Below are 17,111 nucleotides of genomic sequence, written 5' to 3'. Positions count from 1 at the left end.
GAAAGTATTGGATTTTCAATGTGTCATGAACATTAAATCTGTTTGCATTCTCACTGGTGGCTGAATCATGAACTCTCAGCCTATCAATTTTGGTACATCAATTCTGATCCAATTTCTATAGCAGCAATATAAGAGCAGAAGATAACAAAACAAAAGGCCAAAAGAGAAGTATCGTATTACAGATTTTAACTAAATACATTTCAATAGGAAGGTTATCTTGTTACTGTTATGTTTTAAGAAGGATGGACCTTGCCAGAAGAGATTCCCTTCCAAGCAGATTTCATGGAAGCAGTGGCTGAATTGAGTGCAGCCTCAATATACTTCTTGGAAGCAATGGAGGCAGCTTTCTCCATCAAATTTCCCATCTTTCTTGCACTCTCAGCAGTGTTAACTAGGCTCTCCATTTCAGCCTTTGACATGCTCTCAAGCTCCTCTTCGAATCGCCGGAACTCGTCCATGGCGCTTTCCATGACAGAATCAAGGTAGTCCTCAGCTTCCTGCATGGAAACTTCAGCCTCTTCAACCTCTTTCTGTTGCTCAAGTTCTGCAGCTGCCCATGCCTTGTATGACTCAATCTCAAACAGCTTCATGAGGTCCTCAATTGTGGATGGATCAAAGTTCTTGTCCTGTAGAGCATGGTCTGAGAGCAAGGTGAATTGGGACAGAAGGGCTTCCATTTTTTCTTTCTCTTCTCTTGGTGAGTATGAATTTGTTGAATTTAAGAAGCAGATCTTGTTTCTGTGTTTAGTGCAAGAAAAAGTATAAAGGAACAGTATTTTTGGCCTTTATATTTGAAGAACTTTTTTAAGGGCTATAATATTCCACAAAGTAAATGAATAGAATATATTTAAAAGAATTATAAAATATTTCTCTTTTTATTGAGTTTGGCCTCATCAAGGTTGTAGATTAACTAAGCCTCAGTTTGATGTGAAATGGGACCGTTGAAGTTAATTTTTTTTTTAATTTCTGTATGATGAAGATAAGGTTTGATGAACGGCTCATGTTATCTGTTATACACTGACATAGTTAGGAATCTTAATCATAGTGATATAGTGGGGACACTGCTTTGAAATTTTGGTGTCTATTCAAAGCATGAATTGATGGAGTTGTGGACTTTTCTGAACCTTAATGGTAAAAAAGAATGCCTTTTTCATGGTGCTAAGATTTAATTTGATATTGGGTATGGAAATGGAAACTAGAGTGGATTGTGACACCTCATATTTACAAAATGGTATTGATAGGTTGGGGAACACAAGTAGGTAGCCGTTTTTAAGTGTCTGAATTTGATTTATGAACTTGATGATAATGCACAAATTCTATCTACCCACTAAAGAAACTAAGAAAAACGAGAGCTACTATACTATAAGTGAGAATTTTTCCTCTCCTCTTAATATCAATGTAGTGGCAACTTATTTTGAGGCAAGATATGAAATGAGTGAAACCAAAGCATGATTTATGTTCTCAAAAATTATAACTCAAGTATTGATAACACAAGAAGAGATGAGATTGAATTCAATATTCATTGCTCTCGAGGAAGCATGGGATTATTTAATGAATAGTTCACAATGATCTGAAGCATGCTATCATTAATTTATTATGTTAGTTTTCTTTTTATTCCTTAATTCATTTTTTTTTCTGAAGTTGATGCTGCCTTTTTATTAAGTATAGAATGGTTACAAATGCTGGACTAATTTAATTGAATTTGATTTTTTAAAAATAAAAAAAATGGTCATGTGACATGTAGTATTTGCAAGTAAAGTCAAATCTAATTCTTTTCAACTTGCATAATCCATTCAGCCCAAAACACTATGGACAGTAACATTCTAAAGAAATTCATTATTCCCCTCTGGGCCTTCGTTCGGCCCACCTAAAAATACTGATTATTATTATGTAAATTCTTATAGTTTATATAGAAACCTTTTTAAGTTTTAACTGTCTTTCAAATCAATAAATCTTTGTAACAGAATCCTTAAATTAAACTTAGATTACAAAATATTTTAAATTCTTATACAACTAAATGTAAAAATTGATTCAATATAAGACAAAATTTAGTAATAAACATTAAAAACTTTATAAGAAATAACTAACTTTTAAATTCATGTATATTCTTAAATGATTTTCTAAAGAGAAGAATGTGACTGGATAGTGGATACTCTATCATGCATCAAAAACTGAAACTCAAATTTCACTAACAAAACTTAATATAAAAATAAGATTAAAGAAAAAACGAAAATAATAATTTGAAAAGAAAAAAAGCGGAAAGATAGGAAACAGAAAGAGATCGAAAAAGAGAGAGATCGAGGAACAATTGCCACTGCCATTGCCATTGGCAATTGCATTTGCATTCTTCGTCGTTGTATGTGTTTATATCTTATATAGAAAGTTGAAGCAACATCATGTTGTTGGAACTGCAAGTGAAAGTGAAAGCCATAGTTTTATTACTGTTCTTCTGCTTCTTCTTTCTGTCACTGTCACCGCCGTGTGGAGCCATCTGGATCACGTTACAGGCGAAGGCTACTTCCACGAAATGCGTTTCAGAAGAAATCCAAAGCAACATCATCGTTTTAGCTAACTACTTTGTCGTTGCTGCAGTCGGTGCCGCTGATCTTCATCATCGCTCACCTCCCCGAAACCCTACTATTTCCGTCAAGGTATCGCGTACCGATCTGGATCGATTGCTTTTATTCTCGTTTGTTTTCGTTTCTCACATAACACAATAATATAATTAATTCATATATCTCACCTTAATATTAGGTTAGATTATTTTGGATCATCTTTCATCGACGACCTAATTCTGATTTGTGAAATTGATTTAGTACTAATATTAGATAGTTCATGTGGTTTCTGCCATGAGAATGACTGAATATAATATGATTCATTCAATTTACGTGTTTCTCTTATTTTGATGAACTATCTTTCAGGATATTTTAACTTTTTATCTGAATGCACGTGCTTATATATATATTTGCTCATGCTGCTACCGGTGAAGTGAATGCAAATAATCCTTCCAGAAATTATTATCAGGGTTCTATTATGAAAAGTGATATATTTATTAGATACATTAATCATCGAATAATAATGCATTAATTATAGAGATTAGAGATAGTAGTTTCCTAGTTTCTGTCTGTATTACTGTATACCTATTATTTTGTTATCAAAAAATAACTTCCACCGTTTCTTGTAAGTTGATCTCTGGATTTATCTTATAGTAATAGTACTACAAATTTTGTTTAGGTGACATCACCATATGGAAACAATCTTCATTTCAAGGAGAACGCAACAATCGGCAAGTTCGCATTTACAACTACAGAGACTGGGAGCTACCTAGCATGCTTCTGGGTGGCTGAAAATCAAGGAAATGAAGAAGTTCAAGTCAACCTCGATTGGAAAATCGGCATTGCAGCCACGGAATGGGAAACAGTTGCTAAGAAAGAAAAGATTGAGGTAAATATTCCATTCATAAGTCATATCTACCTACATATATTTTCTTAATTTACCTGTATATTCCATTTATGGCATCTACAGATGAATAATGAGTCAGGGTTTGATAAATCTTAGTATTTGTAACACTTCGAATAGAAATAGTTAGGGTAACTTATTTTGAATTTTATATTAAGTAGCTCACGACCTTATTACTATTAAATATAATATGGTGTGATTCTATTTTAAAATGAGATTAAGTTCTATCTAGTTGTAATGGAAGTATGATAGTTTAAATGGAACCTAAGTACATTTATGACTTAAAAATTTAATTAAATTTATAAAATTAAATGTGAGGTAAGCTTGCTTGTCTCAAATCCAAGGAACACTTGTTTGACTTCATCATGTTTGACGGGGTTAATTATTCCTATTTTTATTTTTAATATTAAAAAAAAGAGTGTGTTTTGTTATATCATAAGGATGAGAGATGTATCATAAAATTGTGAAAAAGAGGTAAAAGAAATTAGAGGGTCAGATTTGAAAATAAAAAATTAGAGGGTTAGATTTGTATATTCGTAAAATTTTATTATAAAATTTAACCTTTAGATTTTTTATCTTCACATTTAAAAAAACACTTAATTTATCCACACTAATGAATAATTGTCCATTTAAAAAAATAAATTAACCTAATTACTCACTATCTGAACTATTCATAAAATGTTTTAATCACCATGAATGCATTAATGTTCGTATCTTGATGAAGTGCTTAATACAGTTATAAAAGAGATTGAGACTAAAAATAGTGATTGTTTGAAAGACAAAAATTAAAAAACTGAAACTAAATTAAATTTTTATATTATATTTAGTGTAAAACATATAGGATTAAATTATGATTTATTATCCTATTTCATTCAATATAAATATGAAAATGAAATAGGGTTAAAGTTCCAATCTTTTATTCTAAAAATTTTAACTCCTTATCTCCATTTTCCGGAAAATAAAAAGACTGAAATTTTATGTCTCAAAACTGAAATTTTAATTTCAATCTTAATTACCAAACACAAGTCTCAGTCTCTTCTTAGTATCAGTTTCAATCTTTCAACACAAACACTACCTAACAGATTATCCTCTGGATATTGCCCCTTGAAGAATTTATCTTTGCTAACATCAGTTTTATATGTAATTGATGCTTAGGGGGTAGAGCTTGAGCTGAGAAAGCTGGAAGAAGCTGTGGTGACTATCCATGAGAATTTGCTAAATCTGAAGAACAGGTATCGTAATTTTTATTATATGACAAAAGCCTAAATGTTGGCCTTTATTTTTATTTTTTCCCTTTTCTTTTTTGAGGCGGTGTTGCAAGTTGTCTTGACTTTTTCTGATTAACCATTTCTTTTTTTCTTCTCAGAGAATCAAATATGAGGGGCGTAAGTGAAAGAACAAATGCCAGAGTAGCATGGCTTAGTATAATGTCGTTGGGTATCTGCATTGTAGTTTCAGCTTTGCAATTTTGGCATTTGAAGCGATACTTCGTAAAGAAGAAGCTTATCTAGAACTAGATGGTGCTAAATTTAGGTCTTTGACTCTTTGGGTAATTATTTTTTTTTGTACAAATGATTTTCTCAGAATTGATTTTATCAGGTTTTTTAAAGCTTATTAGAAAAAAAAAGCGAATAACTTTTTTTATTTCACATTTTAATTTTATTCAAATAATTACAAAAATATAGTAGTTTCGTGTGACAAATATAAGCACACAAGAAAAAAAAAATTGAAAATCAAGAAGGAATTTTATAACTTGAAACATTAGCTTTTACTTCTTGAAGAAGTAAAGGCATATTACAGCACTTATTCACTTAAATCTTACTAACCTACAAGATTTTGTTATAATACAATAGCTATACTTTCTATTGATAGGGAGAAAAGGGTACAAATTTATTATGTATCTCTAATTTTACAATTAAAATGTGTTACATGTCACTTTTTCATTGCAATTGAAATCAAATTTTTTTCTCTAAAATTAAAAAATTTTCCTCTTTTCTTTACTAATTTAACAACCAAAATATGCCACATGTCACTCTCTCGAAATTGAAATTGAATATTTTCCTCCAAAATTAAATTCTTTCTTTTTCCTTACTAATTTTACAACCAAAGTGTGACACATGTCACTCTCCCATTACAATTGAAATCAAATCTTTTCCTCCAAAATTAAAGAGTTCTCCATTCCCCCTCTTCCTTTCTCTATTTCTCTCGTTCATTCAATTACTCTATTTATTTTATATATCATTATCAATATCAATGACTAATTATTAATTTGACAATTAAGATGTACAACATAACATTCTTTAATTGCATTAAAATTAAAATTAAAATATTAAAATTAAAATTGAAATATACCTATATTATGTATCATATATTAATATTACTATCTAATTTAATAAGCAAATGTATCACTTGACACTCTCTTAGTAAAATTGAGAAAAAATATCTTTTTTTTTTCAAAATTAATAAACTCCCTTCCTAAATTTTCTCATCTACTTCTCTCTATTTTTCTATTTCTCTCTACTATTTTTACTCTATATATAATTTATATTTTATATTAATAATTTGACAAATCAAAATGTCATTTGATATTTTTTTACAATTAAAATAAAAATTTTTCTTTCAAAATTAACAAACTGTCACTCTCACTCTCATTCTTCATATTTATCTTTCTCTCTTTTTTCTCTCATTCTCTATTTTTAATATCTTTCTCTTTTACAAAAAACAAAATTAACAAAATAATATAATTTAAATAAAAATATTATTATTGTTATTATATACATAGTTTTTTAATTTTAAATTTATATACATAGTTTTTTATTTAGTTTTAAATTTTTAACGCTTATCTTTTTAATTTATATTTTCATTTCTCTTCTTTCAAATATTTATTACATATAATTTGGAGAGAATGCTAATGTTATAATTAAAAATTAGAATCAAGATTCAATTGTTTTAAAAAAAATTAATTTTGATTTAATTTTATAACTATTAGTATAATTTTTTATGCTAATATCTAATTATATTTTTATATACATAGGAAAAAAAATATTATTTTTAAATAACAAGTATAAAAATTAATTATTTCTATTTATACAACAAATTTAACAGTTAATACCTAATTAAATGTAAAAATATACACGTTAAATTGTTTTAAATTTTAGATAACGAATGTTAAAATTAATTATTAATAAAAAATTAGATTTTTTTATATAAAAATAATAACTAAAAATCTTATTATTTGATTTTTTATCTACAGATATCTTAGTCTTCTTAATCAAAAACTTTTGTCAACTCACAGCGCTTTTTTTTTTGTAAAAGTAGTTTAATTTTATAAATCTTTTGTCATGCATAATGTATGTTGTCATAACAAAGTGGACCATAGTTTTAAAAAAATTATATTCCTAAAAATACTAGTAATATTCTAAAAGGTTTCAACTGTCAAGTTTAAACCTCATTGCTGTACACAACTTAAAATAGTGGATAGTATATAAAGTATAAACACTTTTTTCTTAAAAAAATGGAAAAAGCAACACCATTATCATGTTCTTTTGATAATCATGTGAAAGATGATAATCCAATCATTCTCCAAATTAACTTAACAGAAAGATCATAATTCCAAATGACGTTCAAAAACAATACATTAGAAGTTTACAAAGTCAATTAGCTCCCCGAAATATTGAGAACCATACATCAATTCAGCAGTGAGTAGTCCAACTTAAGCTAAAAATGAACAACAAAAGTCTCTTTTGACAATACAAAAATGAAAAACAAAAAGTGTAGACTAGTGCACAAGACTCACCCACTTAATGGGAGAGTAAGTCCATAACCTTATTCAGGCAAATAAAGAGCCTATTTCTAAGATTTGAACTCATAAGGCAACAACCTTGCCAGTGAAACAAGGTTCATCACCCTCTTCCTATATTATGAATGCATCAAGAAACAATGATAGCCTTCTATAAGCTTTATTCTATTCGTACCTTCTCATGGTTCATGTATCTCAAGCGGCAAATCTCATCAAAAAAATCATCAGCACTGGTGTGGCAGCTCTTCATTTGAAGAATCTTTATAACCATGGTCCTCAAATTTTTCCCATACTTCAACAAGGATTCAAGAGTACTGATTTTCTGTTCAGCATTTAGTGGTGATCTTACAGTGATTACAGCCTCCTCCAAACATGGGATGACAAACCCAGGATCAACCTGCAAAATGAATCAATATCAGCATTAAATAAGATTTCTAAGAGCACACTTAATCAGAAGAGTTTTAGCCTATTATGAATTTACATGTTTCAGACTGTTCCTCTGGCACAGAGCTGCGAACATAGCTCCATGGATATCAAACTTCTGCAGCTTTGGATGGCTATTGAAAAATTCAACAAAATCAATCTCTGGAAAGGGTTGCAGAGCCTCAAAGTCCCCTGTGAATTCAACCTTCATAAAAAGATGCTTCACCTCACTTGCCAATTTCAGCATTTTACATATTGCATCCCAGCACCATTGGACTCCCCGCATCGACAGGAACTCCAGAACATTGAGGTTTCCGAAATCTATCATGTATACCCTCCCTGGAAACAATTAGCATGAGATGAAAGAAATATAAGAACAAGAAAACACAGCCAGTAAGAAAAAACTATATGGACAAGAATCACTTATGGAAAATTACCCGAACTGTTGGAAATTGAAAGCTTCTTCAAATGCCCGGTTTCAGGGACCCTGATCCAACTACAGCCTTGTACCTCAAGGGATTCAATTTTCGGAGAGATAAGAGAAAGTGAACAGTTTCCCAGACCATAAAAATCAAGCTTACACTCCTCTAAATATGGCAGCTCAATTGAAATTGATCTAACCCCCTCACATCCAAGCAACAGCAACCGTTTAAGATAAGGACATGCTAGAAGCACCACAGTCAATACAGGATCCTCCAATCTTGCACCAATTATTTCAAGGGTGCTAAGATTTTGGAAGACATCCCATTTTGGCGAATTTATCATTAAAACACCCCACAATTTTAGAGACACCAAATTCTTTGCTGCCCCAATGCAGTCCAACTTTGATGGACTTTCACGTGATGCCTGGTTATCAGCAAGGTTGTCCATTCGAAGCTCAAGCTGAGTGAGTGATTGACCTACAAGAGACAGCCATGAAGCAAGGCCTGAAGGGGAGAAAGGGCTATATACCACTAACTCTTCTAATTTTACAACATTTGATACCATTCTCTGCACAATGTTGTCCGGAATTTCACCACTGGAGGGGTTATCAAATGAGTTGCGAGGAAAATAGAGAGTTCTGACATAAGTTGTTGCATCTTTCCATCGCTTAGAAACACAGTTACAAGCTGCCACATCACGAGCATTACTGATATGGGACAAGATGTATTGAAGTAGGGCATCGGGGAGAGATTCCATAGCTGAGGATAATAATCATACAGATAATGAGCGATATGAAATAGACAGATTCAAGTAAAGAATGTAATTGAACATAGTGAAAACTACCATCACTAAATAAACCTCAAAATACATGACTAAACTAAGCAAAACATTGTGTTTCCCCACCTTTACTATCACAATCTCCTTCGAGTTGACCCTTGTTGCTTCAACTCACCTCTGAAAACTTCACTCTTTTTATTCAAACAATAGATTTTGCAACTTTAGATTATACTAACACCATCAACATGTTTGAGATAAGTGAACTATCATAATCAATAAACTTTCAAAAAATTGAAATCTCAGCTAGCAATGCATACATTTCTAGAGTAACTATAAAAGTCCAGTTAAGATTTAAACATTTCATGATAATTTAAAACAGAAATGAAACCGAATCTGAGAAATTCAAGTAAATGCACAGTAACAAAACCCACTCATAACTCAAACCATAAACATCCAAAACAAAAAAAAAAAGTTCAATTTTATTCCTCTTAGTTGAGCGTAAAATGCGACGGGAAAAACTTACACATAATGAGATCCGAAAAGAGTGAGGGAAGAAAAAGCTTTGGCAATTAAAGTGAATGAAGATCTGGGTATGGGTCTTCGTTATCCCTTGCCTGTGCCAAAGATGCTCTCCTTCTCTCTCTCTCTCACTCTCACTCTATATTGCAATACGAAGAGGGACAATAATATAGGGAGCTCATAGGAACAGTGTTTTTCTTTTATTGCAAAAAAAAAAAAAAAAAAAGAACGAAGAAGAGAGAAGATTTTGGGATTTTTTTTTTATTTTCTGGAAAGTTTGTGTTGTTTTGTTAGTTGTCTGTTTGGCTCAAGTTGAAAATTTTTGGAGAATGAGGGTTGCGCCTCAAAATTAAAATTTGCCCGCTTTCATTTTCGCTATTTCAAATATTTTTTGACCGTTCAAACAGGCAGGACAAGGCTCCAACATATTAAACCATATAATATATATAGTTATATACATAACCCTACACATGTGAGTTACTTTCCATGCTTAAAAACACAGTAACTCACACACCCACATTATTATTATGTAACATTTTATATATCCATCACTGCTATTGTAATTAAGTAGATGAGTTATACCATTGTATTTGAACTTGATATCTTTATCATGAAGAGTTATTCTTAAAAAACTTTAGCACTGTATGTAAGCGTGTTACTATGCATTCACCAATTAATTAATTGAATTCTAGTAAATGAGATGTATCACGTTTAGAGATTTAAATTGATTTATCTCCGTGGTAACATTAGTAACAATGTGGAGCAAGCACGTTGCAAAAATAGAGGCAAGCTTTGTTTTAAGCACTCCTTGACAACAGCTACTTAGCTTGCAAATTGCTTTTTTTTTTTGTCCGCATTAGAAAATTCTTTATCACCAACTAAGGAAGCCTTTTTTTTTCATAAATTTATTTAGAAGTTGTTTAATTATGTTAATAGTGGTTTATTGAACGAGTCATAAGTATTACAATGACAAAAAAACAAATGTTATAATAATTAATTGATCATTCACCAAAACCCACCTAAATCCTTCACTTAAGAAGGTCAAAAAAAAAAATTTTAACTATCATCATATGCTTCAATAGTATTGGCTAGACTAACATGGATCCGTGGACACAAAAACATAGTCGCTTGAAAGCACCTATTAATTAATGGCACATTTCCAAGCTGTCTTGTTTTCCTGAATCCCTAGCTTAGTTGATAAGATATTAAATCAAATCAAATAATATAGTATACATCAAGTATCAAGATTTGACAACCACTTATTTTGTCTCAGACTCAGAGTCTCCACTTAATACAACAAACTTCAAGGGGTGGATCATGGATGTACTCATAAGTCTTAGTTTCAGATTTATTTATTTTTTTAATACACCAAGAAGAGTGCTAACAGTAAAATGGTTTTAACGGTATAAGACTTTAAGTCAACTTGAATAGCAACACTGCAGCAGAAAATTACAAGTTTCAACTTGTATATATTTTCAACAAGCAGTTGAGTCAGAGAATAGAAGTACTGAGAATACATCATTTTCACACAGGAACCCGGTAAGATGGATCCACCATTTTCAAGATGAACAAGTTTCCTTTGTCACCTCTTGATACTCTGTTATTTTGAATTATGATAATAATTAAGTAAGCAAGCAAGCATGACAATGAATATTTAATTTCTACTCTATAATATAACAAGTCATATATAATAGGTAGCTAAAATTGAGATGAAGCTAAAGAAAAAGTTCCAATGGGTTTAATTTCATTGCTTTTCCCAAGTGGGATACAAAGTAAATGTGACCAAAATAAAATGTGGCAACTCACCTAAGTTCTTCATCTAAATATGTAATTTCCAATTCACCACGGGCTCTTCCAGGTGCCTTCACAGGTATCTGCACATTTTTTATTATAACTCTCACAAGATTAAGGAGGTCAACTAATAATTTGCTATGAAATTTTGAAGAAGCCTGATAAACTGATATGAAGAACTAACATTGCAAAATATAATTTAAGTCATAATTTGTTGAATGAAAATGTTTGGTAATAAAAAAATGTTAGCCAAAAACAATCAGAACTTGTCTTATTTAGTATTCATTAAATGCTAAATGAGATAAGTTATGGCTGTTTTTTTGGTCTCCCTAGCATTACCGTTTATTGAAACCCTGAATAAAACTTACCAAGCCTAAGATTTTGAATGTATCAAATTGTACAGCTACTTTCCTTGCATTTAGAGGTGTTAGATTTGCTGTCACCTACACAGTTTGAAAATGCTGATTTCATTTACATGTGAAATACAATCTAATTTTCTAAATTTCGCAATAATAATGGGTACGCGCCTGGTTGAAGAATGGCCAAGACTCCATGTTTTGGGCCCTAAGGGTATCCACATTGATTGCTTGATAATTTGTAACTGATCTCAAAAGCTTTGGTCTCTGTCATTCAATATATGATATTAACGAAAGCATACAGAAAATGAAAAGGCTAATCAATTATTTATCAATGACATAGAAATAGTAGTATTGGTTTACCTTGGTTTGCAAGATTGACTGAGAGGTAGTGTATATAAGCTCCCATTTGCCATCAAGTAGATTAGATTTGAGGGGCTCCTTTGTAGGATTAACTGCTTCAAGTTTGCGTGCAATCTATTTAGATGGAAATAAATCCCAACAATCAACAATGAACATGCACGTCAACAACTTACATCAAAATTTCCTCACAAATATACCAAAGAATAATGCATATATAATTTACATATTTGTAAATATGAAAAAAAGTTCATGAAACCACTTTAAGTTTTTGAAATAAGTAATTTTATGATATGGTATAAAAGCTTGTAAAAACTATATAAAATTTAAGCAAACCAAATCAATTTTGAGTGCAATGGATAAGGTAGATTAGAGTTTAAGTTTAAACTCTATCCTAATTGAACCTGTACATCTTAAATCTCTCAATCCGATTCTATCCAACCCTACCTGAATAAAACAAATTTATTTTCAATAAATTACAATATTTAGTGTTTTCAAATTTTATAATATCAAATATTATTTATGTATTATTAGCAAATTAAATTATTAGGACAGTGACACTAAAAATACTTGAAAAATTTGGATTCAACCCCCTACTTATGATATCATAAACTTTTTGAAGTAAGTAATTAACGAGTAGGAAATGCTCAGTAACAATTTTTGATGAATTATAGATTTACCTTGGGCTTATTACTCGTATTCTTCTCTGGAATCATAAAATCCGTATCCAAAAAAATAAATAAAGTTGAAGGAGATAGTAGAAGATTAGGAAATGAAACCTGATCAACAGTTTGCTGGTCATCGGGGGAGGCATCAGCACCTCGATCAAGAGGTGCAATGGCCTGAAGTAGCTCTTGCTTGATGGTGTTGGCATCTTTGCGGCCGTTCTTCAAGAAAGCAGGGAAGAATGAGACTTGAGCTCTCCATTTCTCAGTCTGAGGAGTGGTGGCGGTTCTGATGATGATAGGGAAGTTACAGGAAGAAGAAGAGAAATGCGGTGGATGAAGAAAGTGTAGTTTGGGAGAGGAGGAGTGATGTGTGGTGTTGAGAGGTGGAAGGTGGTGAGCGCCCAAGGAGGGAGAGGATAAGGCCATATTTCATGTTCATCTGCCTTTTCCTTCTCCTCCTCCTTTTCCTTCTCCTTTTCCTTCTCCTTTTCATTTTCATTTTCATTTTCTTGCTAAATTTTCTTCTCAAAGAATGAATACAAAAAATTTGGGGATAAAATTTACTTACACAAAAAATAAATACAGATTAATGGCACATTTGTGTTTATTGGATCAAAATAAAAAATATAAATATCAAAATAAATATAGATACTTTATACATATTAAAATTTATTTAAATAAAAATTGAATTTAATTAAAAAACTAATTTTTTATTAATTTTTTTTTCCAAAATTAAAAGTAAAATTCAAACCTAAAACTTTTAGAAAAAAATAAAAAGACTATATCATTTAGGTTATAATTAATTGATAAATTAATTATTTATTAATTAATATTAGTTAAAATGTTATTTATAATTCAGATTAATATTTAAATAAACGTCTAAAATTATATATCAAACATTCAAAATTTTATTAAGAAAAATTCAAAAAAATTTATTTAAAATTAGTGAAAACTTTACTAGACATCATGAATAATATGTATTTAGAATTGAAATTAAGTCTTAATAAATATAAATAAACAAAAATATAACTAAAAAATGTTTTTATTTTAATGTATTATTAGTGTAAAATAATTTTATACATATATTTAATTATATAATGTCAAATATTTTTTATATTAATTATATAAAATATTTTATATTAGAGAATTTTTACTCATCTTTTAAATGTTACCTTTTAGTTAATTTTTATTTTTTAACTTTAATATTTTATTATTTTAATTTTTAAATTAATCATATTTTCTGTTTTTAAAAAACTATTATCATTTTTATTTAATTTATTATTATATTATTACTGTAAAATCTATAACCACTTCTAATGCACTAATTTTTCATAAATCACATCATAAAATTTGTAACCACTTTTTTTTGTCCTGATTCTTCAAAAATCACATAAGTATTTTAGTAACAACTGTTATTTATCTTTTAAAATTTAATTTTTGGTCAGTCTTTTTAAATATTTATTATTATTTAATTAATTTAAATATTTATTTTTACATACTATTTATTTAGAAAATCAGAAAAATTATTTATTTTTTATTTTTTTTCTCTTCTAAAAGTGGAATAAAGAACAATATTTAAAAAATATCTAGTTGTACTGAAAACTTATATACGAATTTAGAACATAATGAACAACATAAAATCATAAATACATCCAAAACTAAATGAATAAAATAAACACATCCAAAATTATAAGAATGGACATTAAATATTTTATTAACATATCTAAAATTTATGTCAAAAAATTAGAACATAATAAACAACATAAACACATTTAAAATTAAATAAATAATATAAACACATTTAAATTTAGGTATTGATACATCCAAATTATATTAATATTACAAATCTTAAATTAAATAGATGAATGCAAAAATATAATTATCATCACAAACACAATAAAAAAAATCATAGACATACTAACAAAATTCATTAACCAAAAGTTACCTGTGAGCTAGTTGACTCTCTCGTTAGTCCTCATTAATGAGTTTAACATGTATAAATAGACTTTTTTACTTATATGCGCATTTAAAATACATTTATTCCCAAAATGCGCATAGGTGAAAACTATTCTGAAAATGCGCACTTCCATTTCTTGTACGGCAGTTACGAAATGAATTTCAACATCATTTCACCCAAGATGCCCACGAAATAGGCGAACCATATCAGGTTCAGTAAGCACGAAATGGATAGCCCATTTCCTTCGTGGCAACAGCGAAATGGAACGAACAAGTCAGGGACGCCAAACACGAAATGGGGGCACGGCGGAGGTGAATTGAGCACTCCATGTCTATTGTACCGCATACGAAATGTGACAATTCAGTGTGTACCACACACGAATTGGAACAACGGCTAGGCTATAAAAACCCTTCTCCTGCAGAACTAAAGCCACATTTCCAATTCTCACTTCTTCTACCATCCCGTCCTCTTCGAAAATTTTATTTTCATAGAAGTTGCTTTCACCAATTTTTGGTGTGGTAATGGCATATGAACACATTTATGTGGTCATATATCCCAACGAAAAAATTTCACAAACAGCCGAAGGAATAACCTTTATGTGTGATGACCCACTTTGAATAATGATTCCTCCACAATCATCTCTACAACAGCTAAAAAATCTGATTCTGATGAACACTAGATTGGTTGGAAAAAAGGAGATCAGTACGCTGATTTATAGGATGCCAGTTACGATAGCAAGTTCGTTTGCATATCAGAAAATGCATATTAAATCTGACCAGTACGTGTCGATGATGTTTTCGTATCATCGTAGTATTGGAAGCATCTATTCTATGGAATTTTGTGTGAAACTCCAAGATGTGGGAGGGCAACTCATCAAGTTCGAATAACGTGGAGGAAATGCAAAATTCTAGTGCTGGTGAAGGCATTCCGTTTTTGGAGATTGGTAGGGCTCGCAGTCCGTCCTTTAACGCCTTCGTGGCCCCCGCCCAGAATGCAGAAATTCCTCACCGACGTCCCTCCCCCACTGTCCATGTTGCATATCTGGAAGGAATGGCCGACGGGTTGGTTGACTCCTCTGAGGAAGACGAGATTGAAGATGATAGCGGAGAGGAAGCAGAAGTTGTTCCGAAAACCCAACCACTTGAGGGCGATAGGGTTATCCCAACTCGTGTCGAACCGATAAATGTGGCAAGGGTCGGAGGTCTTTCCAACAGCACCCCCGACCACTACCTACACCTGAGTCTTGGTCCAATGAACTCGATAACTGCGGAGGACATACCCAGTAACTATGGTTTGACCGGTGAAATAGAGCTAGAGCTTGGCTTGAAATTCCTGAATAAAGATGCAGCAATGCTTGCTATTAAGAACTACAACATCCGTCGAAGTGTAGAATTCAAAGTAGTGGAGTCAGATCATACTGGGTATGTATGTCGATGCAAACTTTTTGGTGACCAATATTGCTGGATGGTCAGGGTTGCAAAGACGAGGGCGTCCAGATTTTGGGAAGTTCGAAAATACCAGGGGCCTCATAGTTGTTTAGCGTCTGCGATGTTGCAAGATCATGCTCAACTTGATTCAAAATGTCATATGTCAGCACATATTCCCCATGGTTCAGGCAGACGCGACCATTTGCATAAAGGTGTTGCAGGGATTTGTGGAGTCGGCGTGCAGATATAAGGTGTCTTACAAGAAGGTTTGGCTAGTGAAGCAAAAGGCAATAGCTAGAATCTATGGAGACTGGGATGATTCATATAACTAGCTACAGAGATATTTCAACGCGTTGCAAACTTTCATTCCAGGTAAGCCTTTTTTTCGGATTGCATACTTGTTTTGTGTTCATTATTCAGTACTTATGAATTTGCACTTTCGTCATATGTACAATTGTCGACCTTCAAACCCGACCATACTACGTTGGCAACACGCTCGACCGTGACAGTGTCATGTTTCATCAAGTATTCTGGTCATTTCCATCGTGTGTCGAGCCATTCAAGCACTGCAAGCCCCTGGTCTCGGTTGACGGAACACACCTGTATGGTAAGTACACGAGAACCTTGTTGATGGGAATAGTACAGGACGAAAACAACAATATACTTCCGATAGCTTTCGCGCTTTTGGAAAGGGAGAACATAGATGTGTGGTACTTCTTTCTGACCAACTTAAGGAGACATGTGGCTACTCAACCGGGAGTTCTACTGATCTCTAACAGGCATGTAGCTATAAAGGCTGCGGTCGAGCGAGATGGTTGTGGACGGGAACACAATGTTTACTGTGTCCGACACATTGCATCCAACTTTGCAACAAACTTCAAGAGTAAGAAAGCCAAAAAAGGCACCTTGTTAACGCGGCATACTCGAAGACGCAAGAGCAGGCATAATACTACCTTGAGTTAATCAGCGCCGAGGATTCCCGCCACATCTTTGGGAGAGTCAAGAGGCATCTGTTGTAGTCTACTCTTGAGCCACTTCAATTTTATGTTATACTTCGTGGTCCCAACATGTTCGTCAGGAACTTCACCGAGTAGTTCCTCACACCATTGCCAAATATCTCTCTGGTAGAACTTATTCCATGACCTTAGAGTG

General features: G+C 31.8%; 4 protein-coding genes across 5 annotated transcripts; 1 reads left to right on the top strand and 3 right to left on the bottom strand.

Annotated features, from left to right (window-relative positions):
- Positions 1–21: 21 nt before the first annotated feature.
- LOC112714956 (uncharacterized) lies at positions 22–1,003 on the bottom strand. Its single transcript, XM_025766658.3, has one exon. The coding sequence runs from the start codon at positions 675–677 to the stop codon at positions 234–236; it is 444 nt and encodes a 147-aa protein (XP_025622443.1). The 5' UTR covers positions 678–1,003; the 3' UTR covers positions 22–233.
- Positions 1,004–2,237: 1,234 nt separating this feature from the next.
- Positions 2,238–5,101, top strand: LOC112718149 (transmembrane emp24 domain-containing protein p24delta4). Its single transcript, XM_025770042.3, has 4 exons — positions 2,238–2,651; positions 3,235–3,444; positions 4,615–4,691; positions 4,826–5,101. Exons 1-4 carry the CDS (start codon positions 2,397–2,399, stop codon positions 4,968–4,970), a joined length of 687 nt encoding a protein of 228 aa, XP_025625827.1. The 5' UTR covers positions 2,238–2,396; the 3' UTR covers positions 4,971–5,101.
- Positions 5,102–7,066: 1,965 nt separating this feature from the next.
- LOC112714953 (F-box protein At1g10780-like) lies at positions 7,067–9,749 on the bottom strand. 2 transcript variants are annotated; one of them, XM_025766654.3, is made up of 5 exons: positions 9,405–9,534; positions 9,008–9,072; positions 8,119–8,862; positions 7,740–8,020; positions 7,067–7,655 (listed from the first exon to the last, which is right to left on the bottom strand). In XM_025766654.3, the coding sequence occupies exons 3-5, from the start codon at positions 8,858–8,860 to the stop codon at positions 7,419–7,421; spliced, it is 1,260 nt and encodes a 419-aa protein (XP_025622439.1). In that variant the 5' UTR covers positions 8,861–8,862; positions 9,008–9,072; positions 9,405–9,534; the 3' UTR covers positions 7,067–7,418. The 2 variants fall into 2 exon arrangements, with proteins under 2 accessions (XP_025622439.1, XP_025622438.1); XM_025766653.3 differs by lacking the exon at positions 9,008–9,072 and having other exon boundaries at positions 9,405–9,749.
- Positions 9,750–10,590: 841 nt separating this feature from the next.
- LOC112714954 (probable plastid-lipid-associated protein 4, chloroplastic) lies at positions 10,591–13,203 on the bottom strand. The gene is made up of 6 exons (XM_025766655.3): positions 12,687–13,203; positions 11,911–12,024; positions 11,719–11,814; positions 11,560–11,634; positions 11,207–11,274; positions 10,591–10,997 (listed from the first exon to the last, which is right to left on the bottom strand). Exons 1-6 carry the CDS (start codon positions 12,999–13,001, stop codon positions 10,925–10,927), a joined length of 741 nt encoding a protein of 246 aa, XP_025622440.1. The 5' UTR covers positions 13,002–13,203; the 3' UTR covers positions 10,591–10,924.
- Between the last annotated feature and the right edge of the window lie 3,908 nt (positions 13,204–17,111).

This window comes from Arachis hypogaea, chromosome 10 (assembly GCF_003086295.3).
Source record: "Arachis hypogaea cultivar Tifrunner chromosome 10, arahy.Tifrunner.gnm2.J5K5, whole genome shotgun sequence".
NCBI lineage: Eukaryota > Viridiplantae > Streptophyta > Magnoliopsida > Fabales > Fabaceae > Arachis > Arachis hypogaea.
The sequence above is the reverse complement of the archived record's forward strand: the minus strand, read 5'-3'. Positions and strand labels throughout refer to the sequence as shown.

Bases quoted from the DNA above. Each gene is read 5' to 3' on its own strand.
- LOC112714953 (XM_025766653.3), bottom strand. The intron at 8,021-8,118 runs GTAATTTTCCAT...AATTGTTTCCAG, and splicing joins TTCAATTTCCAACAGTTCGG to GGAGGGTATACATGATAGAT. The intron at 7,656-7,739 runs GTAAATTCATAA...TTCATTTTGCAG, and splicing joins AGAGGAACAGTCTGAAACAT to GTTGATCCTGGGTTTGTCAT.
- LOC112714954 (XM_025766655.3), bottom strand. From the start codon at position 13,001: ATGGCCTTATCCTCTCCCTCCTTGGGCGCTCACCACCTTCCACCTCTC. The intron at 11,815-11,910 runs GTAAACCAATAC...ATTGAATGACAG, and splicing joins AGTCAATCTTGCAAACCAAG to AGACCAAAGCTTTTGAGATC. The intron at 10,998-11,206 runs GTGAGTTGCCAC...TCAAAATAACAG, and splicing joins TATTTAGATGAAGAACTTAG to AGTATCAAGAGGTGACAAAG.
- LOC112718149 (XM_025770042.3), top strand. From the start codon at position 2,397: ATGTTGTTGGAACTGCAAGTGAAAGTGAAAGCCATAGTTTTATTACTG. The intron at 3,445-4,614 runs GTAAATATTCCA...ATTGATGCTTAG, and splicing joins CTAAGAAAGAAAAGATTGAG to GGGGTAGAGCTTGAGCTGAG. The intron at 4,692-4,825 runs GTATCGTAATTT...TTTTCTTCTCAG, and splicing joins TTGCTAAATCTGAAGAACAG to AGAATCAAATATGAGGGGCG.
- LOC112714956 (XM_025766658.3), bottom strand. From the start codon at position 677: ATGGAAGCCCTTCTGTCCCAATTCACCTTGCTCTCAGACCATGCTCTA.